Source organism: Anser brachyrhynchus, assembly GCF_964034855.1.
Source record: "Anser brachyrhynchus genome assembly, chromosome: 33".
NCBI lineage: Eukaryota > Metazoa > Chordata > Aves > Anseriformes > Anatidae > Anser > Anser brachyrhynchus.
This window is the reverse complement of record NC_137726.1, coordinates 244,263-272,235: the sequence shown is the minus strand read 5'-3', so window position 1 is coordinate 272,235 and position 27,973 is coordinate 244,263. Positions and strand designations below refer to the sequence as shown.

General features: G+C 46.6%; 2 protein-coding genes across 2 annotated transcripts; one reads left to right on the top strand and one right to left on the bottom strand.

Annotated features, from left to right (window-relative positions):
* The first annotated feature begins 1,205 nt into the window (after positions 1–1,205).
* On the top strand, positions 1,206–7,754 carry LOC308184445 (soluble scavenger receptor cysteine-rich domain-containing protein SSC5D-like). The gene is made up of 7 exons (XM_080571546.1): positions 1,206–1,378; positions 3,007–3,033; positions 3,782–4,108; positions 4,549–4,878; positions 5,238–5,567; positions 6,189–6,518; positions 7,457–7,754. Exons 1-7 carry the CDS (start codon positions 1,246–1,248, stop codon positions 7,489–7,491), a joined length of 1,512 nt encoding a protein of 503 aa, XP_080427672.1. The 5' UTR covers positions 1,206–1,245; the 3' UTR covers positions 7,492–7,754.
* On the bottom strand, positions 7,448–24,119 carry LOC308184441 (scavenger receptor cysteine-rich domain-containing protein DMBT1-like). The gene is made up of 11 exons (XM_080571537.1): positions 23,748–24,119; positions 22,854–23,177; positions 21,097–21,420; positions 19,089–19,412; positions 18,443–18,766; positions 17,438–17,761; positions 15,060–15,383; positions 12,776–13,099; positions 11,668–11,991; positions 10,179–10,502; positions 7,448–9,819 (listed from the first exon to the last, which is right to left on the bottom strand). Exons 1-11 carry the CDS (start codon positions 23,857–23,859, stop codon positions 9,809–9,811), a joined length of 3,039 nt encoding a protein of 1,012 aa, XP_080427663.1. The 5' UTR covers positions 23,860–24,119; the 3' UTR covers positions 7,448–9,808.
* Between the last annotated feature and the right edge of the window lie 3,854 nt (positions 24,120–27,973).

Sequence of the window (27,973 nt, the reverse complement as noted above, 5' to 3'; positions counted from 1 at the left end):
TTCGCTCTCTTCCTTGGCTTGGGGAAGACAGAGGGGTGTTGCAAATAGCCCCTGGGTTGCACAGTCTAAGCGGAGGAATACATCAAAGATGCTCAAAATCTGCAGCTTTTTCACCAAGCTTTTTCACTGGGGTGAAAGACATCCCTATGTGCTTTCAGCAGTAATATTTTCTATGTGTTCAGCTGAGCTGTTTTGTACCCACCTCTGGGCTTCCTAGGGATGATGCTGAGCAATGGTCGTACTGGTCAACCACACACGTGTTGCTAGTCCAAATGCAAGGAGTATTTTCTGAGCCCCTCTTGTACAGCAGTGGAGGGTGCAGTGTGATTCTCCTAGCATTATATCACTCTCCTTTTAGGATATCCACCTCCTCAGCCAGCCTGGTGGCATTTCCCTGCTTAGACATCTCCGGTACTGGTGTCTGAGTCCAATAAATGAACGCAATCACCTCCTAGGAGTGCTTGATGAGCTCTGCTGAGCATGCAAGATATCTGAGTGCAAGAAGCTGGCACGAGGTAGATCCCACCCATGACAGCAGCAGCATCATATCCCTGCAGCATCATTTCTGTCCTTGGGCATGTGATTATCTGGGTGATCCAGCCTCACAGGGGACCTGGGAGCTTGGCTTTCATTGCCAGCGACAGAGCATCCTGCTGCTTCTGTGTCTGGCATTGTCAAGACTAGGAGAAGTAATCACACTGACAGAAAAATTAACTAAACTGTGAACACAGACAAGTATCAAAACAATATTTCACAAAATTTTCCTTCCCCTTGGAACAAACATAGGAGAAAAAGGGAAAAAAAAATCTCTTCTTAGGATAAAGCCACTGCTTTCAGCACTGGGAGACTTTTTTTTTTCAGACTCCCTTGCTGAATTAATGCCAAGGGATCAAATTAGTTTTCCCATATATTTCCCTATATATTTTCCCATATATTTTCCCTATATTTCCATTAGTACCCTATTCCTGCCTGAAGCCAGTCCTGGAAGGTGAGTTGCAAAACACCAGGTGCCCCCATCCTTGCAAAAAATGGTCCAGAATGATCTGAACTGAAAGGACTTTTTTTTTTTTTGCTCAACAAATTCCTGAAACAGCCCAGTTTCACAATCCTATGGTTTACGGCTTACGTGACACTTATGGCACAAGGGTCACTTCCCAGCAGAGCCCCTTGGCTTCTCGCACTTTGCTGAACACCTGCCATGGGGCACAGAGGGAGGTTTTGGGATGGAGGGGAGGAGCCAGGGCCATGGGGACTTCTCAAATACCCTGTCCCTTGGGTGCATGTCCTGCCTCTTCCCTGCCCTCCTCTCCCGTGGAGACAGAGCACACGTTGCTCCCTGCTGCCGACATGAGGTTTGTCCTCCTGGCATGCCTCTGGGGTAAGTGAGGTGGGATTCTTTTCTCTTCGCTTTTGGCTTGGCATAACTTTACCAACAGTCCTTCCCTTCCATCGTTGCTTCCTCCGTAGCCCATAGCACAAAACAGATGTGACATTGCAGGGAAGTGAAATGCAATTGGTGGTGTCTGCTTTGCAGCGAGCTGAGTCCCTCTCTAGACTACCAGGGCTGCAGTTGGTGACTCGGATCCCCTCTGGCATCCCAGACAGCCACAGGCGGATGATGCCCCATCTAACACCAATACCTAGACACCTTAAGAAGTGTCTGGTTCAGGAACTGAATCCCAACCCTTATGAGATAAGACAGCACTGCACAAAGTGGGTGCCCTTGTTTCTCCCCTGTGGGTCCCCAGGCTTTGTGGGTTTCCATGTGTCAGGGACGGGACCAGACCTGGTGGCGGTGGGCAGCGGATGCTCTGTGGTTGCAGTACGTGGGTAGGCACTGCAGATGAGAAGCTGTCTGAACGTAACTGGAATTTACAGAGAGAAGGAGGTAATTATGAATTTTAAAAGTAGCTAAAAAGAAAGTGAGTGGTAAAAACACCTACCCGGGCAATAGCCCTAATGCCGCTTCTGGTGTCAACAAGTCTGCCCTTGCCTGAAGTTGTTGGCCAGTGCTTGGGACCTTGCCAGACTGTTACATGTAGGAGCATAAACTGTTGTTTGTGTTGAGCTCTTGTTTGCTTCTGACCTTCTACAGTGAGTACAAAGTCTTCTCCTGAGTTTCCAGAACAAACAGATCCTGGCAAGCTTTCCCTTCCCAACTTTGCCTCAGCCTCTAATTAATCCCCAGAGGAAGCCTCTGGGCAGCGATACCACTCATCACAGATTTCCACCTTGAAGACGCTTTTTTGCACAGCCCTATTATTTGGCCCATAACTGTCCCCATTGCATTTCATTCCTACCATTAATGCCTACAGGCCTGGCAGTAGCCCTGGAGTTAGTTTCGTCCAGTGTCTGCCTGAAGTTCAGAAGCAGCAATGCCTCTTCATTGGGTCTGGTCCTGACAAAAAAAAGGAAACAATGCTGCGGCACTTGCAGCTTATCAGATTTTCAGCAGTTTCATCCAGATGTGCACCTCTCGCCCAGCTGTTGCTAAGATCTGCATGTCACATCCAGAGCCTCTATGGAGAGACAAACACATCCAGATGCAGTTCGACCCACTGCTCTGGACACCAGGCTTAGGATGGGCTGTCTGTGCTTCAGCCACAACTCAGGTCTTTCTGCTGACTATTACAGGAGCCTAGGTAATTTAATCAGTCTGCACAAAGAATTTCAGATCACTGAGTATGGACAAGATGAGTCTCAACTGATCTCTTATGATATTTTCACAATATCTGCCCAATTAATTTTTTCCCAGTACACACACACATATATATGTATTTTTTTCTCTCCACATTTTCTCTCCTTATCTGAACTCTGTCACAAATGTCACATGCACTAAGATGGGCAAAACCCGTTGACAGCAGGATTTGGGAAGCTGAGAACAATGATGGGCTTTAGCAGAGCTCACAGGGTCTTGCCTCCTGCCTGGTGTTTTGCTGTCCTGAATCTCTGCACTTTGCAGAGCTGATTCAGACTAACATCCCGTATTTCTTTCTTCTATTTCAGCTTCCCTCACAGGAGTCCTGCTGGCAGGTCAGTATTTGTAGTAGAGTGGATCATGGGTCATAAATACCAGAGTCTGATCTCAGTCACGTGAATGCCTGGTGTCCCCTTGACCTCTATGAGCCAATATGAAGGTGTTTCAGATTTCAGACCCTGGTACTTTCCAGCCACTGAATTATTCCCACTGGAGTTCCCCAGATCCATGCAAAGGGGTGATGGTGTCTAGAGATATTCAGTTCTTGGTATAGGGGTGGCAGGTATTGTGATTAGAGGACTGGTAACTGGGGATGGGTTTTGAGACAGATTTTGTGGCCTTGTGCGTTTAATAACTGGACCAGGACTGAGTCACTGAGACAATCCTTTCCGGTCCTGAGAGCTTCCCTGGGGAAAGGGTGAAAACTTCTCAATTCTCTCTTCCCTTCTACTATCCCAGTGCCTTGCAGCAGTGTTTGTTGGGAGACATTGGCCTTAACCATGGGCAGACTCAGACAGAAAAAGAATGCTGGGGTAGTTTTGGGGTGGCCACACTTCTCCCGTTACGGTTGAAAAATGAACCCTGCAATTTGTTTCTCAAAATGGACTTTTGGTCACAAAGGCACCTGCAGCATTTGGCCATTCCCAACTGGAAACCAGGTTCCCAGACACCAAAGATCTCGGATGCTAGGATACACCGGGCTTTTGTTCCTCCTGGTCTGGCAATAAGGACAGCCTCCTGGGGAGGAACAGCCCTCTTTCTCATTCCCTATCCTCACCCTGGGGTGTTTGTTCTTCCCTGAAGATGCAGACACAACCAAGCTCGAGATCCGTCTGGCGGATGGCCCAAACCGCTGCTCTGGGAGAGTCGAGGTGCTTCACAAGGATACCTGGGGGACTGTGTGTGATGATGGCTGGGATTTACGAGAGGCCAGGGTGGTGTGCAGGCATCTGGGCTGCGGAACAGCGCTGTCAGCCCCCCACGAGTCAAAATACGGGGAAGGGAAGGGCCAGATCTGGCTGAGTGACATGAACTGCAAAGGGACGGAAGGGTCCCTCACCGAATGCAAGGCAAAACCATGGGGAGAGAACGCCTGCAACCATGTGGAAGATGCCAGCGTGGAGTGCTCAGGTAAATTCCAGATGTCTTCTACTTTGTGCCACGTTGTCCCTTCTGCCTCTTGTAAGCTATGGTGCAATTTCCGACTCGTCCAACTAGGAGGTTAGGGATGCAGAGTGACTTTGTTGAGCTCCATCTTCCTATCCACTTTGACCCAGAGAAGCTGCATCACAAGTCCAGCAGAGCTGGGATTAAACACAGACAGTCTGCTCCCTCTCCTAACACCTTCCATGCTGTCTTTTCTTTTCTTTCTTTTTTTTTTTTTTTTCCTTCCATCAACCTTTCTTCCTAAGCCAGAAGGTAGGAAGGGAGCTGTTAATAGGTGTTAGGGATGAGTAGGGCATTTTGGTGTATCATGGGAGATTCTGTTTTCTCCAGGTGATCAAGGACACAGACACTTCTCTAAAACTTCTCCCTGTTTTTTTTTTTTTTTTTTTTCTGTTGATTTTTAGGAACTGACATACCTGAGCCAGGACCTGTTCGTCTGGTGGGAGGCCCAGACCGATGTGCTGGGAGAGTTGAGGTGCTTCATGAAGAGCAGTGGGGCAGCGTGTGCCACGATGACTGGGACATAAAAGATGCCCAGGTTGTGTGCAAACAGCTGGGTTGTGGGGACGCGGTGCTGGCCCCCATTGGAGCCAAATTTGGACGAGGCTTTGACACCATCTGGCTGGACGATGTGAACTGCACGGGGGTAGAAGCTGATCTCTCTGAATGTCAGGCGAGGCCATGGGGGGATCACAACTGTTACCACGGGGAAGATGCCAGTGCAATCTGTTCAGGTAATCCTTGCATCCTCCCCCTTTTGTCAGCTATGTGTTGGGGTGCACTCACAATAACTGCGGGTACAATCATGGGCAGGAACTAGGACTTAACACAAAGCACTCACTAAGGACTTGGGGTCCTTACACCACAGAAGAGGGCTTCAGTCTGCAAGGTTTTGTCCTGTCTGCTCACTGGGGTGTCCTGTGGTCATTTATCTCCAGTTCAGGCTTGAGGTTAAGACCATGAACAAGACCACGGACCATGTCCATGAGCATGGGAGGGAGAGGTTATGCAGGAGGGGTCGGGGGGGGCTACCAAGGTAAAAGTGCACAGCCTTCTGCCTTCCTGAGCATGCTGTCTCTGGATGTCTCTGCAGAATCAGGGATTACCATCTCCACCTCAGTCCGCCTGGTGGATGGCCCAAACCGCTGCACTGGGAGAGTCGAGGTTCTTCACAATGATGTCTGGGGGACCGTGTGTGACGACGGCTGGGATTTAAGGGAAGCGAAGGTTGTGTGCAAGCAGCTGGGCTGTGGGACGGCGCTATCAGCCCTCCCAGAGTCAAAATACGGAGAAGGGAAGGGCCAGATATGGCTGAGTGATGTGAACTGCACAGGAACAGAAGGGTCCCTCACTGAATGTGAATACAAGCCATGGGGAGAGAACATCTGCAACCACGTGGAAGATGCCAGCGTGGTGTGCTCAGGTAACCACCTCTGAGCCCACCCCTGCGCGTGCTGGGCAGTAGGATGAGCAGATCCCACCATGCACAAACCTGAATCAGGTATCATCCCGAGCCCCTGTGAAAGGGGCAGTGCAGCTCTGTGTACGTTTTCTAGTGGAAACAGAGGGACACAGCTGAGGAACTCATCCTACCACTGGGTGCCAGCCCTGTGATGCAGAGCGGGGTTGACCCAGTGGTGACACATGGATGTAGCTGTGCCAGGGTAGCGTTAAATTCTCTCCTACACTGTGGTCCCTTGTCCCACCTCTGTCCTGCAGGGTGGTTATGATCAACAGACTCCTTGAACCAGGTACCCAGTAGAGCCTGAAGCTGTCCATAAAGACCAGGAAAACTTCATCTTGCCCTTTTCCTACAGCCTCTTTTCTCTTTTTGTTGGTTGCCTTTTTTTTCTTCTTTTTTTTTTTTTTTTCTTTCCTTCCTTCCCACCCCAGAAAAGCCCAGGTGTCATTAGGAGGAAGCTGATGGCATATCTTCATTGTGCTCAGGGGCACCTGAGCCCCTGTTGAGCAGGCATGCTTTCCCCAGGTGATGGGGCACATAGGATGCTCCCTTAACATTATTTTTTTTTTGGCATTTGTGCAGAGGTAGATGTTCCTGAGACAGGGCCAATCCGGCTCGTGGATGGCCCAAACAAGTGTGCTGGAAGAGTTGAGGTACTCCATGAGAATCGGTGGGGCAGCGTGTGTGACGACCACTGGGACATGGAGGATGCCAAGGTGGTGTGCAAGCAGGTGGGCTGCGGGTCACCACTGTCAGCCCTGGGAGGTGCCCGCTACGGCCGAGGGCCGGACGTCATCTGGCTGGACGATGTGAACTGCACGGGGACAGAAGAAAGCATCTTTGACTGTCAGGCCAGGCCATGGGGTGAACACGACTGCTATCATGGAGAGGATGCTGATGTTGTCTGTGCAGGTAAGCCACCCCCTGCTGTGGCACCTGAATTGATGCGGGGACAGGGTGAAGCAGTTGTGGCAAAGCCAGCAGGCTGGACTGGATGGGACAAAAGGGAAATCACAAGGCAGGAAGGCTCTTGCTCTCAGGAAGATGCTGTTGGAGGCAGGGAAACGAGTGAAGCAGGGAGCCCTAAGGAATATGGAACATCTGATTAGGGTGGATGTGGTGGGTTAGATGTCATCAGCAGGGCACAGACAAACACACCAGCGACAGTCTGACTACGGGATGGGTTCTGATGGAGAGATGCTTGCAAGGGAGTTTTCTACGGGGCAAGGTTCCTAATGGGCAGCAAAAGGGTAGGTAGAAGAGTTTTTGGAATAGGAAGCAATGACAAACATCTGTGGAAGGCAGGAGGAGGACAGCTGGAACCATGTCTAGGGAGAGACACCTCTCTACCATCTATAATCAAGAAATATCTAAGTTTAACTCTCTGAATCCTCTGTGAGCTTAACTCCTTACTTCTCATGCTCTGTTTCCTGGGAGAGAAGCTTGGACAGGCCCTGCATAGGTGAAGGAAGGAATCCTTGAGTGTCTTTGGTTGGTTTTGTTATGGAGGAAAAGGGCTGTAGGGTCTTGGCAGACCTGCAGGCTTTCACCTGGGGGGCTGCACAAAGTTGTTCTATCAGGACTACATGCTGCAGTCCTCTGGATCAAGCAGTGCATTTTGCATCAGGGTGAGAGTCCGGTCTTCACGCAGCCATATCCTGGCTTCCAGAGGGACCTGTCCAACACTCTGGTGTCCACAGTATTCTTCACCAATAGACCCAAATATATCAGTATAACCTAACATGCAGACCTTCTTCTAGAGCAGAATCCATGTCACTTCTGGGTGTAAATTCTGGTGCAGAAGAATTCCTGAGAGCAGATTTCATTTTACCCGTTCCCTTTCTCTGCAGTTAACAAGAATCTGGAGGAGCTGGAAACATCGTGAGTGCCGTGCTGGCCCCACCAGACCGTGCTCACCTTGCCACAGGAGAAGGGCCAGTAGGATTCAGCTGAGAAGGGGAATGGTAGGGATGCTAAAGAACCATCAGTGTGCCTTAACAGAATTCAGGGTTTGGCAAAACCGTTATCTCATCCGTTGAATGATTTACAAGTTTGTTTATAACTACATTGATAGAAAACACATCTCAACACGTTTTCCCACTGAAAAGCAAACATCAAAAAGTATCAATAAATTTCCCCTAAAACTGATATTCTGTCTGTCTCATAAATTGCTTATGGACCTCTGCTGCCTGAGCATATATCTGTCAAGAAGCTGTTTGTCCTACATGATGAATATTTATACCAAGTTTATGGAAGTATTTGTAAGATCTCTGCTGAGAAGCATTTGTTTTCACTGGGATTCAGACTGGTAAGAAGGACAACCATAAAAGCCTTGGAAAGGGTGTTGGACATTGAACAGCACAAGTTTAGTTTTGTAGGTTTGTCCACCCCTCCTCAGAGGGGACCAAGGGAACTGACCCCGTAGAGGAGGACTCACCATTTTTCCTCTCTCGCTCTTCCTAAAGGCCAAAGCTAGCACATTCTGGGGATGTCCAATCAAGACTTAGGCTCTAACATATTACTGTGTATGTGTGTGTCTGATTTGTTGCTTTCCAAAAAGCAATATGCTTTGTGCCCATCAGTACAACGCGAATGCTTTGTCCCAGCAAAGCAAAGCACTAAGGTCTTCATCTCAGTATTGACATTGGGTGTCTCCAAGTTGGTCAGCCAACTCAAGCTGTTTGTATGGGTGGGAGAGAGGACTGGGTATATCCCAGTTTTGTTTGGTATAGTGTTAATTTCCTTCATAGTGGCTGGTATGGTGTTGTGTTTTGGATTTAAGATGAAAATAATGTTGCTAACACACCAATGTTTTAGCTGTTGCTGAGCAGTGGTTGCACAGTCAAGGACTTTTCAGCTTCTTGTGGTGCCCTGCTGGTGAAGAGGCTGGGGGTGCACAAAGAGCTGTGAGGGAACAGAACCCCACCTGGCCAGAGGGATATTCTGTACGATATGACATCACGTTCAGCAATAAAACTGGGAAAAGTTGGCTGGAAAAAAAAGAAAGCTCCTTTTTATTAAACTATGCTTATCTCAACCCATGAGTTCTTGTACTTTTACCTTTTTCAATTCTCTCCCTCATCCGACTGTGGGGGAGTGAGTGAACGGTTGTGTGATGCTGAGCCAGGTTACAACACAACACCGTCTCCATTCCCCCCTCCTCCTCACGGAACAGTTCATCTCCTCCCCAAGCAAGTCTAAAGGAGCTTGGATCATCTGCTTTTTGGGAAGTGCCTGGTTCGGTGTGGCTCCAAGGAGAGCAGAAATGAGGTGAAGCTGGTGGCCATCTCACTGTGACACAGACCATCAGACAGACTCTCAGAAACATGAAGTTCAGGTCACATGCCTACATATACATATATATTTTTTTTAGATGAAAAGTGAGAAGCAGCACAGAAGTGGTTCAAGGCTTGGTGGAAATGCCGCAGAGAGGGGCCACAAGGTACAATCTGTTTTACTTATCAGAGGGAAGGTTGCATGAGGATTTCATGACAGTAGCTAAACATCTTCTGGGGGTGGGTGATGGCTACCCAAGGGAACCTCAAGCTGTTCGAGCCAATACAGCAAAAGCTGGGTGTTTATATAATGTATTCTACAATCAGCACAAGAAAGCTTTCGTGGGTTAGAGGCATTATCAGCCGAGAAGTTGAACTGGCATGGGAACTGTATGATCTCTTGGGCACAGAGGGCATGATAATGTGAGATGTTGCAGGGATTCAAGCTGACTTCAAATGCCCACTCGTGTTCTCCAGATAATCCCTCCCCCCTGAGAGAATATGCCTGGAAAATGATCTTGTGGCCAAGATAAGGAATTGTGGTCAGTGGGACCATGTCCACTCCAACCATCTGCAGACATCCACAGAGGTACCCAAATCAGACACAAAATCACCCAAGGCTCCTTCTACAGCCAGGGGAGGAAAAAGCTTCTGAAGTGGCTCAGGAGACAGCTGGGCTGACTTGCCCCATGCAAGTGCCTATCTCTCTTCATTAGCTGAAGATTCCTGGGGCAAGCACGCCCCCGATTTGGGCACATTGTTTTTATGTTCGCATTTCAGTGTGATAGATCTGAGCATCAGGGATTTGCTTCTGTACTGCATGCTCTTTGGCCTTCAAGGGTCACTTTGGTTTGGGTTGAATAAACGTCGTACACATGTCAGCTGGCACTATTGTCTGTCTTCTCCACTCTGGAAGATCTGTGAGGTTTAGATCCCACCTGGAAGGAAATGAATGCAATCCAGATCTGTAAAAGTAGCTTGCTTTATCCTGCAAGGCCGCTGAGAGTTAGTAGTATACACATAATATCCTAGTGATATTTCAAAGATGCAAATAGGAAAAATGAGCTGCTATGTGGAGAGATGGGAATCATCCCTCAAAATACCAAGCTCCAACTTCACACCTCCACCTCCCCTTACCCCATGGCTCTTGTCTGAGACATGGAAAGAGATGATGAAAGTGAGACAAGTGGCACCTGTCTGAGACTGAGAAGGGATGAAGGGCCACCAGTGCCAAAACCCAGCTTAGAGGTTTAATAGCTACTAATGTCTAGCAGGATGGGACATGGATGAAGGTTACCTGAACATATGACGCCTGCATCTTCCCCGTGGTTGCAGTTATGGACTCCCCAAGGCCTTGCCACGCACTTGGAGAGGGCTGATTCTCTGCCGGAGCATTTCACATCATCCAGCCAGATACGGCCATAACCTTGCCCAAAATAAGCGGATCCTGGGGCTGACATGGCCGTCCCACAGCCCAGCTGCTGGCACACCACTGCAGCATCACTCAGGTCCCAGTTGTCATCGCACACTGTTCCCCACTGCTGGCTCTGAAGCACCTCAACTCTCCCAGCACAACGAGTGGGGCCGTTCACCAGCCGGAGAGGAGCTGTTTCTGCAATCCCTGCAGATAAAGCAACCCGAAAAGATAAATGCACACATAAACGCCCTGCACCTAAACCCTACTGACAGTAGGTACGTTGTGGTGTCCTAGTGCCAACCAAGACCAAGCTGTCCCATGGATAAAGAGGACCTCCTGGGTGGACAGAGCTCCTCCCAGGGTTACCTCCATACTGTCACAGAATCATTGAATATCCCGAGCTGGAAGGAGCCCACAAATGGCTAATTCATCCCTTCTGAGCAGGCATGTTTCAGACAGTTTATTTGAATCACTGTGTGACACAGCGCACCATACCTGCTCCATCCAAAAAGTAGAAAAGAAAGGCAAAAAGATGAGAAAATAGGCTACCAGATCTTTAAGAAAACCTTGTGATTCTTTAGGATTACCCTGAGGGATGATTATCCTGATGTTTTCAAGCCTGGATGAAGGCCTGCTGGTCTGCCCTCACAGCTGACCTTGCTTTGATCATGAGTCTGGCATAGAGACCTCCCGCGGTCTGAATTGTCCTATGATCCAAGGAACCTCTCAACTGCTTTGACAAAGCAGGAGACTTCTTGCAGGTATGCAAGAGACACCGGAGAGAAAACTGAAAAAGCACTTAGATAAAAGTGCTGTAAAGACACATTCCACATTCTGTGGTTTCAGTTTTCCAAAACTCTCTATAAATCCTGAAATGTGCCATTTTATTACTTCTCATGACAGAATGAAACAGACTTCCCAGTCAGCCAGAGGCAAAGACTTGCTGAAAATATTGCTTAGTTTTACATGTGATCTTTTTGTAAAACTATCAGTCTTAGAGATGACTCTGTTCATATGAGACTACAAACCTGAGCATTGTAAATCAACCAGGAATGGGATATTTATGGTACCTATCCAGCCCTGGTAAAATTCTTGGAGCCTTCAGAAGCTGAATGATGGCATACTAATCAAACTATCAGACTGAGGCTTGCTGATGGCAACTCAGTAATTATGGATCATCTTCCAGTGTTGACTGTTGACCATGGCCAGGGCCATGAGCACTGTATACATCACACAAGACTGGGTTTATACACCACAGTCATTAACAGCAGACATTAGGAGCAGCTTGAGCTCAGAGAAGTCCTTTTACTGAAGGTGAAAATCTTATTTCCATGTTTGTGGACACCATTGAGACTGAGACAGGAATTACCTGAGCATACTACACCAGCATCTTCTTTGTGCTTGCAGTTATGGGATCCCCAAGGCTTGAACTGGCATTCAGAGAGGGCAGCCTCGGTTCCTATACAATTCACGTCATCCAGCCAGATGGGGTCAGAGCCTTCTCCAAAGCGAGCTGAGCCAGGGGCTGACAGTGCTGCCCCACAGCCCAGCTGCCTGCACACGACGCTGGCGTCAGCTGTGTCCCAGCCATCATCACACACGGTTCCCCACTGTTGGTCATGAAACACCTCAACTCTACCAGCACAATGACTGGGACCGTTCACAAGCCGGATGGGAGCTGCTTCTGCAACACCTGGACCAAAACACAGAGCAATCACAGAAAAAGTTCAGGGTGCACTGTATGCCTCAGCGCTCTGTGGAAGAGGGAAAACATCTTTCCTCACAGGGGTCTTGTGCCAAAAAAAGTTGTTGAAAGATTTTCTCTGATAGTGCCTCAGAGCTCATTTGTACCTGTAGAAGATTGCTACTGGACAGAGCACCAAGAGCTGAGCTCTTGCTTTAGCGCCCCAGGGAAAGCAGCAGGTGCTGCCAGTGTTATCAATGGTTACACAACATTCCCCTTTTCTAGGGATCTAGGGTCTAGGATGGCCAGGGTAGTCTGTGTCATCTGTTTCTGCTTCCCACATGCCCCAGTGACTGTGCTATGGGTCTCTGTCATGATGTTGTGCAGTCATGACTTAAAGAGTGCCATTTACCTCATTACTCAACACAACGGTTCTGCACATCACCGGCTGACTACACTCTGCAGCATGTTGGGATACCCTCTCCATACTTGGCCCACACTTCCGATGTGATTTCAGCAACCAGAAAATATCCATTTTGGTAGCCAATCAATGTCATCTGAATTCCAGCTGCAGCTCCGTAGGAACACTGGGCTTCTTCAAATACTATGTCATATCCTCCCGCAATGTGCAAGTGTCTTGAATCCCCTAAGTAATCTAAAATAGCACTGAATTCAATCCTCTTGTAACCCAACCAAGAGAAACATTGGTAAACATGTCCCCCAGGGCCACAGGTACCTCTCCCTGAAAGAGCTTCCATTGTACTCCATGTTACATGGTATGAATTAGCAGTACCTGAGCAGAACACACCGGCATCTTCTTTGTGGTTACAGTTGTGGTCTCCCCAGGACCGTGCCTTGCAATCAGAGAGGGCAGTTTCGGCTCCTGCACAGTTCACATCATCCAGCCAAATTTGGCCAGTTCCTTGCCCAAACCGAGCAGAGCCAGGGGCCGAGATCGCTGCCCCACAGCCCAGCTGCCTGCACACCACTTGAGCATCTGCCAAATCCCAGCTGTCATCGCAGACGGTCCCCCACTGCTGCTCATGAAACACCTCGACTCTCCCAGAGCAGAAGTTCGAACCATTCACCAGCCGGACTGGGACTGGTTCTGGAACACCTGAGCCACAAAGGTAAGACAAGTTAAGTTATTCTGGCAAAGACGTTCCTGCTTGCCACATCAACAAGCATTGCATGCACTCATTGGCTTAGTCTGAATTCCAGAGGCAAGCACCATGGAGAAAAGAAGGATGTTCAATGTGATTGCTTTCCCTGCTTGCCCCAAAGGTCAAGGAAAAGTGCTGCCTGAAACAAAGGAAAAGAGATGTATTGATGATTCAAACCCCCAAATCTGAGGTGCTTGAAACCCTTTTCTCCCTATCTTTGATTAGAAAGTTGTCCATGCCCAGACAGCAAATCCAAGTAACTCCATGACTCAAGGGCAGGGACATTTGCCAGAGTGAGCTCTTTAGTGAACATGGTGGGAACACTGGGGTACGATTCACCTCAGCTAGATTAAGCTTCAAGAAGCTGATTTGCTTTCCTGATTATTGGTACCTAGTGCTATTTGAGATGCCCAGGGAATCCCAGACATCCCAGTGGGGCTGGCAGACTTGATAGAGGATCACGAGTAATTTGTGCCCTTCTGGATCTGCAATCAGAGACTGGGTGGGATATCACAGGATACCTCAGATGACACAAGACAGGTATGTATTGGCAACTGAACCCCACTTTTACAACTCCCCTGAGGACCCTTTGCAGTCACAGAAAGAAAATAAGCTCTGTTGGGTTGCAGTTTCTTTAATCTGCTTTGGGTGTCTGCATCCCAAATGCATCTGGGGCCAAATCCTGCCACAGACTGTGTTGTCTTAGTCTTTGCTGGCTGCAAAGGGACAACAGTACATTTAATTCAGACACAGGCATCTGTGTTTAGTCAGTGAATCCACAGGGTATTTTCAAGTTGTTGGCAAGTAGCCAGAGAGAAACAGGTTATCTCCAGTAAGGGCAATTCAAAAGTGTACCACTTTGGGGAGGTAACATAATTACACATTGGATGAAGAGGAATTTATTACATGGCAATTCTTCACAAAGAGATAAAAAGGATTAAGAGTGGCACTCTAAAGTGTTGTGCTTTTTGAAGAAAGACATAGACAGGTATAAAAGGCAGTGCTAACTACAAGATATCCAAATCAAGCCTTCAGAGCTACCCAGGCCTTCCAAAGCCTTGGCTTGGTAACAGATTAGAAGAAATATGCCTAGTAGCTAAGGAGAAACCAGAGAAGAATGAGGGGAATGCAAGGAAGCTTAAAAACATGTCTCAAGATGGGGATATGAAGAGCCTGAGAAAACTGAGAGGGGATGTAACACACTTAACAAAAGGTAGATGCAAAGAATAAATAGCAATCCACACTACAAAGAGATAAGAGACTGTGCAATAAATTCCAGGTGAAGGTAGTCAGGTCAGAGTTTCCTTCTAGTGGCAAAGAAGTGCAGTGCAACCATTTTGAGGAAATTGTGTCAGCTGTAAAGGTTTCAGAGAAAACGTTGGAAAAACATCGGTGAAAGCAGGTCTCTTGAAGATGGTTCTAGCAAGGAAAGGAGAAGGGAAGGTATATTAACCAGTTTCTGCAACACTTTTTCATGTTCTTCTCTTGAAGAGGAAAGAAAGAAAACAGCGTGTATCTTGATTTTTCAAGTGTGATATGTTCATTGGGGTTGTCACTGACAACAACAGAAGAACCCAAGTGACAGTGTGCTGTTTCTGTACTAGGATGAATCACACCAGTCCTGCAATGCCGTCAAGTTTACCAGTAGCTCATGTGGGAAAGAGTCCCAAATTTAAATTCTTGAGCACAGCAAGTGGCAGGCTGGACTGCAGCACCACAGTGTTATGGTTAGATTTTGAATGGGAAGGAGAGGGGAACACGAATGGATTTACAAACATCCCTGCTTGAAGCACTTTTTCTGTATAGTACTGTGTTTTGAGATGTGTAGGATGGGAAGAGAGCACCTTATGGCATTTCAAGCATCCCTCCACATACCATAAATGTCAATCAAAAAGTGAAACAGAAGAGACTTACCCAAGCACACAACACCAGCATCTTCTCCGTGACTACAGTTATGGGCTCCCCATAGACTGGTCTCACATTTGGAAAGGGCAGTTTCAGTTCCTGTGCAATTCACATCATCCAACCAGATAGGGCCAGACCCTTCTCCAAAATAAGCAGAGGCTGGAGTAGATAGCGCTTTCCCACAGCCCAGCTGCTGGCAGACGACTTCTGCATCTCTTATATCCCAGCTGTCACCACACACGGTTCCCCACTGTTGGCCATAAAAAACTTCAACTCTCCCACTGCAATGATTTGGCCCATCCATTAATCGGAGTGGAGCTACTCTTGGTATATCTGAAGAAAATAGCAAGGGCAGGAATATACATTACAGAGTTGCCATTAGCTTGATTAAAAGTAAGATAGAATACATAATCACAGTGAGTATCTTGTGACATCCAGGATACAGTTATACAGTTGCCTGAAGCTGGGATATCTTCCCCAGTTCAAAACTAAGTGGACAATTGTCTGTGTACCATATTCTGCAGAATATAATTTAGATATACTAAAGTATAAGTCAGAATAATTTAATAAAGGTCTTAAGAGTGTGGAGAGGTCCCTGCTGACTGGAAGCTAGGCAATGTTACACCCAGCCATAACAAGGGCATGAGAGAAGACCCAGGAAACTACAGACCTGTTAGTTTGACCTCAGTACTGGAAAAGTTATGCAGAAGAATGTCCTGGGGGATATCGAATGACATTAAGGAACAAAGGACATTAAGGAACAAAGCTATCATCAGGCAGAGTCAACATGAGTTCATCAAGAGAAAGTCCTGCTTTAGTAAATTGATCTCCTTCTATGACAAAGCCGCCTGCTTGGTGGATGAAAGGAAGGCAGTGGATGCAGTCTTTTAGATTTCATTGCGGTCTATGATACTGCTCCTCACAGCACCCTTCTGGACGAATTGTCCAACTGTGAGATGAACAGGTTCACGCTACGCCGTGTGATGAACTGACTCGATGGTAGAGCTCTAAAGGTTGTAGTGAATGGGGCTACATCTGCCTGGCAGACTATCCCCGGCACTGTTCCCCAGGGCTCATTCTAGGGCCAGTCCTGTTCAACATTTTTATCCATGATCTGGATGCATGAGTGGAGCTCATCCTCAGCAAGTTTAGGATGACACTGAACTGGGAGGTGCTGTTGATTCCCTAGGGGGATGAAAGGCCTTGCAGAGGGATCTAGATGGATTGGAGCATTGAGCAATTAGTAACAGCATGAAGTTCAACAGAGGAAAATACTGGGTTCTACACCTGCAACGGAGCAATGCCAGCCAGGCACAGGCTGGAGATCAGCTCAGCAGAAAGGGACCTGGGGATGCTGGTTGACAGCATGCTCAAGGGCATGAGTCAGCTGTGTGCCCTGGCAGCCAAGAGGGCAAAGCACATTTTGGGATGAATTAAAAGCAGCACAGCCAGCTGGTAAAAAGCGGTGGTTCTCTTGCTATATTTAGTGTTGGTGTGGCCTCACCTTGAATATTATATGCAGTTTTGGTCTCCACAGTATAAAAAAGAAGTTAAATCCTTGAAAGCATGCAGAGGAAGGCAACCAATCTGATAAAAGGGCTGGATGGCATGTCCTGTGAGGAGAGACCGAGGGCACTTATTTTGGAGAAAAGGAGGCTAAGATGTGACCTCATTACTCTCTGTAACTTCCTGAGGAGGGGAAGCACAAAGGGAGCTGCTGGCCTCTTCTCCCTGGTAGCCAATAACAGGATGCATGGCAATGGCACAAAGCTGCAGCAGGGGAGGTTCCGACTGGGCATTAGGAAAGATTTCTTCACTATGAATTTGGTCAATACTGGAACGGGCTTCCTGGTGAGGTAGCTGATTCCCCATGCCTGTCAGTGTTCAAGAGTCATTTGGATAATGCCCTCAATTATATGCTCTAACTTCTGGTTAGCCCTGAAGTGGTCAGGGAGTTGGACTATATGATCTTTGTAGGTCCTTTCCAACTGATCTATTCTTTCTATTCTATTCTATTCTATTCTATTCTATTCTATTCTATTCTATTCTATTCTATTCTATTCTATTCTATTCTATTCTATTCTATTCTATTCTATTCTGCTCTGCTCTGCTCTGCTCTGCTCTGCTCTGCTCTGCTCTGCTCTGCTCTGCTCTGCTCTGCTCTGCTCTATTCTGTTCTTCTAAGCCAAAGAAAACACAGAACTTGTATGTACAAGGACACCTACACGCATGCCAAAAAAAGGAATTTGTAACACGTCTCCAGTATGATGACAGAGAGCTCACAACACATTCAGGAACTGAGGGCACATCATCAAGACAGAGCCTTCAGGTAGGTTGGTACAGAAAACCTTCCCTATCATGCAGACAGAGACACAGGCAGGGGTTACCTGAGCATACCACACCAGCATCTTCTTTGTGCTTGCAGTTATGGGATCCCCAAGGCTGGAACTGGCATTCAGAGAGGGCAGCCTCGGTTCCTATACAATTCACGTCATCCAGCCAGATGGGGTCAGAGCCTTCTCCAAAGCGAGCTGAGCCAGGGGCTGACAGTGCTGCCCCACAGCCCAGCTGCCTGCACACGACGCTGGCGTCAGCTGTGTCCCAGCCATCATCACACACGGTTCCCCACTGTTGGTCATGAAACACCTCGACTCTACCAGCACAATGACTGGGACCGTTCACAAGCCGGATGGGAGCTGCTTCTTCAACACCTGGACCAAAACACAATTGCAAAATGTTCAGGAGCATTGCATGTCTCAGTGTGCTGTGGAGGGGCCAAAACAAAACACCATCACAATGGTCCAGTAGCCAACAGCACCTGACCCCCTGGTGTGTAAAGCTGCAATGGATGGCCTCAGAATTTGCTCCCACACCCTTGGCTGGTACTTTAGCAATGAATATTTTATCTGTAGAGTGTTCAGAGCTGAGCACCCAGATTTCTTCCCCCACAACAGGGCATCAAAATGGGGTTGGGGAGTATTGACAGGCCCAGAGTGCAGGGGGAAACTGTGCCTTTGGGACTGCAGGGTTCCTACTTGTGAGCCTCTATAAATCCAGCCATCAGGACTCACTGTCAAAGTCCATAGCACTCTAGTCCCCGTGAGAGCTCCAAACTGCTCCCTGGAGCATGGCTCCAGGTTCTGGGCACAACGGGTGACACAGTGCCCTAGGCCTCCTCCATGGCTCACAGGGATTATCCTGAGCAGTGGGATCAGTGCAGAAAGAAAAACAACCTTAGCATCCACGTATCACTCTCCTTATATCTCAGCCCACAGATGCATGATCAGCGCACACTCTCCTGGCCCTGAGGGGACTCTAGAGCCACCAGCACCCTTCTCACAAATGCATTCCCTCCATTGTACTCTGCATGTCATGGCATATGTTAGCAGTACCTGAACACTCCACAGCAGCATCTTCTTTGTGATTACAGTTGTGGTCTCCCCAAGGCTTGGCCCGGCACTCTGTGAGAACAGTTTCAGCTCCTGCACAGTTCACATCATCCAGCCAAATTTGGCCAGTTCCTTGCCCAAACCGAGCAGAGCCAGGGGCCGAGATCGCTCCTCCACAGCCCAGCTGCCTGCACACCACTTGAGCATCTGCCAAATCCCAGCTGTCATCGCAGACGGTCCCCCACTGCTGCTCATGAAACACCTCGACTCTCCCAGAGCAGGAATTTGAACCATTCACCAGCCGGACTGGAAACAGCTCAGCAAATCCTGTATTGAGAAATAGTAAAGGCATCATTTTTTTGGGCTTTCAGTAATGTGGATTGAGGACTTGTTAGTGTTAGTGTTAGGTCAGAGGTTGGTCTAGGTGATCTTGGATCTTCCAACCTAGATGATTCTGTGATTCTATGTTTTGGTTCATACTGCTTCTGTGCTGCCTGGATTGCGGCTGTGTGGCATAGGCAGATACCACTCTTTATTTATTATTTATTTATTATTTATTTCTTTGGAATACCTGTTTGCGGTGAAGGACCTGGACCCCAGGGTCACTCACAGATAACTTCCCCCATGATTTAAGGTGAATTAAGGGTACCTGCACAAAACACGCCAGCATCTTCTCCATGCCCACAGTTATGGATTCCCCAGGGAGTGGCCATGCATTCGGAGAGAGTAGCTTCTGTCCCCGTGCAGTTGACATCATCAAGCCAGATGGGGTCAGATCCTTGTCCAAAGTAAGCCCCACGGGGAGCTGACAAGGCCTTCCCACAGCCTAGCTGCCTGCACACGACTTCTGCATCAATCAAGTCCCAGTCATCATCACACACTGTTCCCCAACGTTGGCCATAAAACACCTCAATTCTCCCAGAGCAGGGGGTCAAGCCATCCACTAATCGGAGCGGGGCAGGTTTTGCAAAGCCTACAAGAAAAAAAAATAAAAAAAAAAAGGAGAAATATGCAGATTTTGTTTTATCTGTCTCCCACTTGTCAATGAATATAGTGACTCTCACTTATGGCTTTGCATTTTGTAGATTTTTGACACGGGAAAATATTACATAAAGAAGCAACACAAACTATTCCTCCACCATCACAGCATTGTCTGTTCAGCAGTGCCACCAGTGGGGTTCCAAAGGCATCCATTTGGGGGCCAGTTCTCTCCAATAGTTTATAGATATTCGGGATCCAGGACTCAAATGCAAACTAAGTTTGCAGATGATACTGAATTAGGAGGAGCTGTTGACTCCCTCAAGGGTGGAGAGGTCTTGCAGAGAAGTCTTGACAAGTTGGAGAGCTCATCTCTTCTGTCTGATTACCAGTGATAGGATCCAATGGAAGAGCATGAAGCTATGTCAGGGGAAGTATTAATCGGATTGGAATAGTTTCTTCACTGAGAGGGTGTTTGGGCACTGGAAGATGATCCCCAGGGAACTGGTCATGGCACCAAGCCTGTCAGAATTAAGAAACATTTGGACAAGGCTCTCAACACGTCTTATTTTGGGTGGTCCTGTGTGGAGCCAGGAGCTGGACTTGATGATTCTTGTGGATCCTTTCCAACTCAGGATATTCTATGATTCAATGTATTTCATAAACTAAAATATACTTGGGGTGCCAGAAGGCAATCCCCAGTCTTGTTTAAATGTCGATGTCCAGTGCTATTTGAGATGCTCTAGCCTCTATCTGCCATTACGAGGGGACTTAGCTCTGCTGTATGTTTTGTAGCATGTTTGCCAGCCCCTTGTAGATGTCCAAGGTACCATAATGTGTGTTAAAGAACCTGGATAACTAGAGGTTCCAGAATCACTGTCATACTGCCTCTCTCTCCAACTGCCCCTCAGTCTCATGTTAATACCCTTGTTGTACATGGGTCAATGAAGAAAATGTGGATTTCTCAATATTTAAAGTTCTTACAAACTTTACAAAACTGTATGTGGCTAGAAAGGAGATACTCTAATTAGTGCCTCCTTATAGGAAAGGCAGTTGAGGATCAAATCTTCTCCTTCCAGTGTTGTCTAAGCAATCAGCATATTTTAATAACTGGCCCACCAGCAAATGCCAAAGGGTAAACCAGCTGTGGCATATGCTGCCTCTGCTTTACTAGACAGCTGGTGAATTGGAAAGGATTGAGTGAATCTGGGAATCATGAAGGGAGACTTGAAGGTGGAACCTTGGGTTTCTGGTTGTATTTGAAGACCTGATATTAATACATTTGGAGGGACAAAATGTGCCATGGGAAAAACCTTGCTTAATTCAACAGCTTTGGGGGAAGTTAGGAAGTTAGTAAGTCTACTGACATGGGTGAGATGAAGGGGTGATTGAAGCCACTGCTTTCTGCAGTGAGAAAAGATTCGCTACCAAGTCATACACTGGCCATACGCTATCACATGGGGAGCCTATAAATAATTCCTGCAGCAACACTGGTTTTACCCATGGCTTATGCGGTGGACAATTAGAGAGAAGAGGCAAGAGCATTTTAGTATAAATATTTTTTTACCTTACAGTTCTCCTGGGTGTTTGGGTCAGCTCTACTCTAAAGGGAAAAGGATCCCCTGTAACATCTCTAGCATATCTCCACACCCCAGTAAACCCACTTGTGTGAGAATTACCTGAGCACACAACACCAGCATCTTCTCCGTGCACACAGTCATGGACTCCCCAAGGCTTTGCACTGCATTCAGACAGGGCAGCTTCAGTTCCTCTGCAGATAACCTCATCAAGCCAAATGGGTTCAGAGCCTCTCCCAAAATAAGCCGAGGAAGGAGCAGATAGGGCTGTCCCACAGCCCAGCTGCCGGCATACAACTTCAGCATCAACTATATCCCAGTTGTCATCACAGACAGTTCCCCATTGATGGCCATAAAAGACCTCCACTCTCCCAGAACAGTGACTTGTACCATTCACTAATCGTAGTGGAACTGTTTTATTAAGTCCTGCATTAAAAAATAACAAAAGCAAAAAACAAAAAACAATCAATCCACCATCACTAACAACAACAATCTAACAGGATCAGGGATTGCACGTGGAAAGATCCCCTAGAGACTGAAGGAAAGTTCTCCACTAGTACTGTCCAGGGCTTGAAAAGGTTGATGAGGATAAACTTCTGAACTTTTCTCAGTGGTTTCAGATTTCCTAATTAGAGAGATAAATAGAAAGGATTTGGATTTTCTTATGAAGCAGGACTTCAACTGACGTTGTGAAACTGTTCCAGGGTGGCAACTGGCTGCATATCGAGACACTCATGTCTTATATACATGTTGGTATCTCCATGTGAGATGAATATTGAAATTCTAGTTAGTTGATGGTGTCTCAGCTCACCAAATATTGAGGTTTGATTCAATTGCCCAAAAAGGTGATCAACAGTGTTTGCAATGCTGCACATATTCCTCCCTCAGAGTCCAGCTGGTATCCTATTGGGTCTACCTTAGGGAATGTGTCTCATCTGCTAGTCCCATGCAGTGATGTCAGATGCCCCAGGGCATTTCGAGCTGTGTGGCAACTGTGTGGGGAATGGACTACACTGCTCCTAACAGAAAGACACCCAGCCCAAACTGTGACACCTGTATTTAGACATAGGTAAGTCTAGGTCTTAATATGGAGTTGAGTCCTATTCCAGATCCAACTAGGTGGATGTGCACTTGGAAACCTTGTTCACTGCTCAGTGCTGAGTGGAGCACAGTCTTTGGGAAATACTGCCATGAAAAGGGGCAATGGGCAGCCCATTCACCTCCCAACACTCTCTCTACTGCCTGGGACCTATGGGCCACTTGATTATGCTTTAGTCCCCAGTTAACTGTGATGTAGAAGGGTAAGAAACACCCGCAAGCCTTTCCCACCCAGTTCCAGGAGCTCAGCATTCATCAACACCATGACATCCAGGTCAGAACTGGCTCATAGACAAATGACCCAATATTGGTCATCTCTCATCACAGTGCCAGTCTGGAGAATAAACGCATCCACCAGGAGCATTGTCACAAAATACAAATGGAACAAAAAAAATACAAATACAAAAATAGGAATGCTCAACTTCTAAGTCATATTTAAGCCATGCATGCATGGAAAGCATATGCATCCAGGCGGTGTTCCTTTCAGGTTTTTTGCCCATTAACTGTATGGGGATGGAGTAAAAAACAGAACAGCACAGACAGAACAAATCACTGCTCTATCATACACACTATTTAACTGACAACAGAACTGAGCTTGTCCTTGGCATAGTACAGGACAGTTCTGAAGAACCCATCTCCAATCTGAGTCCTAAGGGTGGCACTGACTGAGAAATAAAATCTTGTAAACAGGCTTAAAAACAACCCTCTACACAGCACCAGCATCTTGGTGCCTCATGAGGAGTGGTGTAAACACAAGTTACCTGAGCACACAACGCCTGCGTCTTCTCCATGATTGCAGTTGTGCTCTCCCCAGGGTCTGGTCCTGCATGCAGAAAGGTCAACTTCTGTACCATTGCAATTCATGTCATCCAGCCAGATACGACCAGTTCCTTGGCCAAACTGAGCCAAGCCAGGAGCTGACAGTGCTTCCCCACACTCCAACTGCCTGCATACAACCATGGCATCGGATAGATCCCATCTGTCATCACACACCGTTCCCCACTGCTGATTCCAAAGCACCTCAAGCCGCCCCGTGCAGCGGTTGGGGCCATTCACGAGTCTGATCGGAGCTGAGTTAGCAACACCTGAATCACAAAAGAAGACAAGATGGGAAATAGGCATGAACCAGGTTTTGGCTGACAGTGGAGAATGTTAACGTCTTGCTCTTGTAGGTGTGAGAAACAAAGTTGTGTTTTTGCAGCAGAGAATTACTTTTCTGTATTCCAAGGCAGTTGTGTAGTCATAATAAGGAGAAATGCTAAGTAGATAAGTGGATAGTAGAAGGCCTCACTGTTCAAAATAAGGTAGAAGCTTGAGAAAAACAGGATGAGCAGCGTGAGAACAGTAAAACAAAGATCACAAGTTCTCAAAACATAAGAAAGGAGAAATTAAAGGGTTGAAAAAAAGAAAAATTGTACATATGTGGTATAGAGGAGCATCAAGTAGCTTGTGAACCTGTAGTACTCAGCCAGTGAGGAAACAGGGGAGGTGATCAGGCGTCGGGTAATAGGGAATAAAAGGTTATGATTTGTTTACTAAAATGTGCTCCTGATTGACAGGACGCCCGCCATTGCAGTCGCGACTAAAATAGCTTCACAGAAGATCCTGTCTGAAGAAAATTATTTGATTCTCCAGGAGCAAAGGAGGAAACTTACCCCAAAGCCATGCCAGGAGGAAAAGCACAGTTTCCATCCTCATTCCACCAAAGGCAGACAGACCCCTGCTGTGGGAATCCTGGGATGGGAGAAGACTTCCTGGTGGTCCCATGGTAGCAGCAAAGACCTTGTACAATCCAGTCCTTGAAGGCCTGGACAAGGTAGAGCTGGAATAACGTCCCTTTTAGGAGAGACAAAGAGCTCAGAGTCAGTGACTGGCTGGGCAGGAAGGAGAGAAGACAGTAAGGACCAAGAGTTGAGGTAGATGACAAATATTCCTTACTCTGACTCCTCCCCTTAATTGGCCTCTCCCTCTTCACCCACCAGAGCTCTGGCCACCTCCCTCTGCTTCCCTGCATCTCCCTATTACTGTTTCCCTCCTCCCATGCTCTTCTGTTTGTCAAGGTAATCAGGAAAAATAGCCCATGCTAGAAAGTAATCTTTTGTCCTCTGTTGTTTTAGCAAAAATCAAACTGTTTCTGCTACTTCTCTAAAAGTATCATTCTCCTAGCAGGACAAGGTTGTGAATAGGCAGTGCCCTTCTTGGAAAAGGCAGGAATGATGTCTGGAATAATGTCTGGGTCTGCCTATTTGATCAGTTCTTAAATGCTGTCTAGGAATGGGGAGCATATGGAAAACAAGAAGACACTTTTTTACTGTGAGGGTGGCCAAATACAGGAACAGGCTGTTCACAGGTGTTGTAAAGTGTCCATCCCTGGATATCTCCAAAACCGACTTGACACAGCTTTTGACAGCTGCTCTAGCTGACTGTGCTTGAGAAGGGGGTTGGTCTGGATGAGGGACAACAGGCTTGTTCCTACCTCAGTGGTGTTGTGGATTAACTCTTGCTTGAGCTGGGGGACAATGAAACTCTCCAGGTAGTGGGGGTGAGGAGGAGTCACTTGGGAATTGGATGGGGCTGCACTGATGAAGTCACTGTAAACCAATTGCAATAATAAGAACTTCAGGATCAAAGAGTTCAATATGAGATACTGTCCCATGAAAGGGACGTTGCATGCACACATACGAGAGTAAATTAGGGTGCACAAAATAAACATGGCCTGCAGAGGAGATATGGCTTGCAAAGAGTTTGCTTAACATCAGCTGAAATAGCACTCAGTTGTACTACTGGTGATTAAAATAAACTTTGTTTTCAGAAAACAAAACAAAACAGAACAAAACAAACAAACAAACAAAAAAACACAAAAAACAACAAACTTCCAGCTAGCCTGCAGTTCATGATTTTTCAGGAAACAATTTTTCTTTAAACAAGTGTTTTTCATTGGTGCAACTCTTTAGAAGAGCTATCTCTGAGGCCTGCAGGGCTAAACTTTGTTGTTGTTGTTGTTATAGATTTTTTTCTTCCTTTTTTGATTCACCTTGATGATATTTTTGATGTCACAGCCCAGCTATTTTCTTGGACATAGATCATGGATGAAGTTTTGGGCAGGGATTTCTGCTCACCTGGAGGCATGAGAAGCAGTGGAAGCTGCAGGGGCTGCCTCATAGATAAGACAAACATGGGCATTTTGAGTTCAAATAGCACAGCTAAAGGCTACAGGATGCTTAATTTTGGTTCTGGTTTAATAGCTTATGAGTCACAGAGGTGTTGTTGAGAAAGTGCTTTTACTGATTTCTAGTCAAAACACTGATCAAAGCACTACTACTGCTTCCTCTAGGTCAAATTCACTGCAGCTTTGTCCAGCTACATCTTGAAAAACTCCACAGTCTCTCTGGCAACAGCCTGAGGACTGAACCACCATTCAACATTTTTTTTCTTAAATTCCAACCTCCCAAGCTGCAATTTGTTGTTGCTCCTTGTTATATTTCCTGTCCTTGTCAAAAACCTTCTGACTCCGTTCTTTGCTGCTGACTTGCAGGTGATTATAAGCTGCTATTTCATCAACATTTGCTTTCTCTTCTTCAGAAGAAACACACAGCTCTTTCAACCTCATCTTATTGAACATGCATTCTAGGTCCTTTTCTATCCTGGTAGATCCTTTGAGCTAAACCATGGCACAGACCAAGACTGAATGCAGAAACTCTTTGATTCATGCAGATAGTCAGGAGTTTCAATTTATTTAGTCCAGTGTTAGTTCCGTATTTTTCCCCTCTCAGCATATGGGAGTATGAAAGACCCCTAAATGGAAAAGGAAGCATATATGCACAGAAAATTGTTAAGAGGTGGACCTTACTGAATCACACGCCACAAAGAAAATTGAACAGATGAGCTTGCTACTTGAAGGAAGGCTTGGAACAGAGTGGGCTGCAAGAGGGAAAGGGACAATATTGAAGAGACCATGAGCCAAGAGAGGAGATCCAATGAGATATCAAAACAACGATGAACAAGCCTTTTCTGCTGCAGACCAACTATCAGCAATGCCTTCTGTGTCTCTGAAGGGAGCCACAAAGTCCTCATGTGCAGATTTTTGTCAGAGGTGCCAATTAGACTCCCTGCTCTACCTTATTACTTCACATTTTCAATCAAGTTGTCTTTTTTCAAGTAGCCATTGTTCCTTCAGCTTGTGTTCTGAGCCTTCTATTTACTATTTGCTTCAACTTCAATTGGTTTTGTAGTTCCTTGTTTACCCTTCAGTCCTATTCCTTTTGACCTTTAATATAACCTTATATATCTTCCTTGTCCTCACTTACTGAAAACAATAGGCCTTCGGCCAAGTAGTGGAGCAGCTCTGCATTCCCTTGTTCCTATATCTCCCTTTGGTTTTGGAAGTATGCAGACTGGTCTTACCTCCCCTCCCCATATTTGAAGGAGGGGAGTCTGTTGCATTGTTCTTTCCTAAACTCTTCTCAGAAGCATACGACATAATCTGTTCAAAGTGCTGCAGCACTGATCTGTTTGCAGTATTAACAGGATGGGAAGGAGCATCGTGCTAGATGTTGGATGAGACACAGTTGGCTTGAATGCAAGTGTTTAAACAAGGCATGCAAACATTTGGAACACAGCATACAAGTAAAGCCATTTGATTGTAGTATATAAGAACAGAGTCATTCTCTAAATGAAGAAAGCCGGGAGTTGAGGGCAGGCTCCACACAGGTGCTGGTGCACCTCACCCACAGGGAATAGTCCCACAACACCAGAAGCAGGGAAGCAGAGCAAGGTGATGATAGCAATATGCCCCAACCACAATAAAATGAACATCAAATGAAGACAAAGACTAGGACTGAATAGACCAGGCAGTATCTTGTCAAGCTTGGAGCCGTGCCCTGCTGCCTCTAGCTGGATGTCCCAGGAAACAAAGCTGTGTTTTTTTTACAGGCTGTACTTTGGCAGCTGTGAAGAGATGGGTTTCCTCATAGGCTCTGTGGAGGCTTGGGGATACATAAATAATAGAACCATCTCTAAGCCAAGTTCCACAAAGAAGGACCTCCTTCCTTGATTCCCCAAAATCTTTCCGTGGGGTTTGACATAAGATGTCTATAAAAGTCTGACTACCTGCAAAGCTCTTGGCCAGGTTGGATGGGGCTTTAAGCAGCCTGGTCTAGTGGAAGGTGTCTCTGCCCATGGAACTAGATGATCCCTAATGTCCCTTCAAAAACCAAACCATTCAATGATTCTTAGGGAGTTCCTGTCCTGTAATATAATGTTTTCCCTGTGCAAAGACTAGGCTATACTTCTAAATCCCCATGAAATAGTGTACAACTCGTCTTGCTTCATTAAAACCCATCACCTGGTTTAGTCTCTATTAGGCTGGATCAACAGAGGTGCTATGTCTTGTCTGAACACCTTTTCCTAAACTCTTGTAAAGCACCCTTGGCTCTGGACCTGATAGTGCATGCTGTGCTTGGAGAAGTCTTCTGTGTTTGAAATTTCCTTTTTTTGGCTGGGAAAGTGGAACGGATATTCTAACAGCACACAGTCATACCAGTGGGTATTTGTATTTTGCAGTGTAGTCTTTTTTGTAGCTTTGTAACTGCAAGAGGCTTTTCTAACCATGTCTCTCTTTTATACAACCTTCATAGTCAAAAGAAAGTACCTCTCTTTCTTATAAAAACCTAGACACTTGAAATCGGGGTGATATTACACCACTGAATTTTATTGTCTGAGCTATCCTCTATACAAACTTTTATTTTGTGGAATCTGTGAGGAGTTTCTCTGACACCTGCTCTCTCCTGATGTACTTGTAGGTCTATGATCTCTTCTGCTTGTGCTGATGTCTGGGCTCCCTTTCCCCTCCACCTAGGGGTGCTGTCAAGGCTGCTCAATA

What these genes read in the sequence shown, in the direction of transcription:
- LOC308184445 (XM_080571546.1), top strand. Translation starts at nt 1,246, where the DNA reads ATGGGGACTTCTCAAATACCCTGTCCCTTGGGTGCATGTCCTGCCTCT. An exon ending in TGCCAGCGTGGAGTGCTCAG is followed by an intron (nt 4,109 to 4,548) that starts GTAAATTCCAGA and finishes GTTGATTTTTAG; the next exon opens with GAACTGACATACCTGAGCCA. An exon ending in TGCCAGCGTGGTGTGCTCAG is followed by an intron (nt 5,568 to 6,188) that starts GTAACCACCTCT and finishes GCATTTGTGCAG; the next exon opens with AGGTAGATGTTCCTGAGACA.
- LOC308184441 (XM_080571537.1), bottom strand. Translation starts at nt 23,859, where the DNA reads ATGGGACCACCAGGAAGTCTTCTCCCATCCCAGGATTCCCACAGCAGG. An exon ending in TGCTGGTGTTGTGTGCTCAG is followed by an intron (nt 19,413 to 21,096) that starts GTAATTCTCACA and finishes TTTTTCTTGTAG; the next exon opens with GCTTTGCAAAACCTGCCCCG. An exon ending in TGCTGGTGTAGTATGCTCAG is followed by an intron (nt 10,503 to 11,667) that starts GTAATTCCTGTC and finishes CTTTATCTGCAG; the next exon opens with GGATTGCAGAAACAGCTCCT.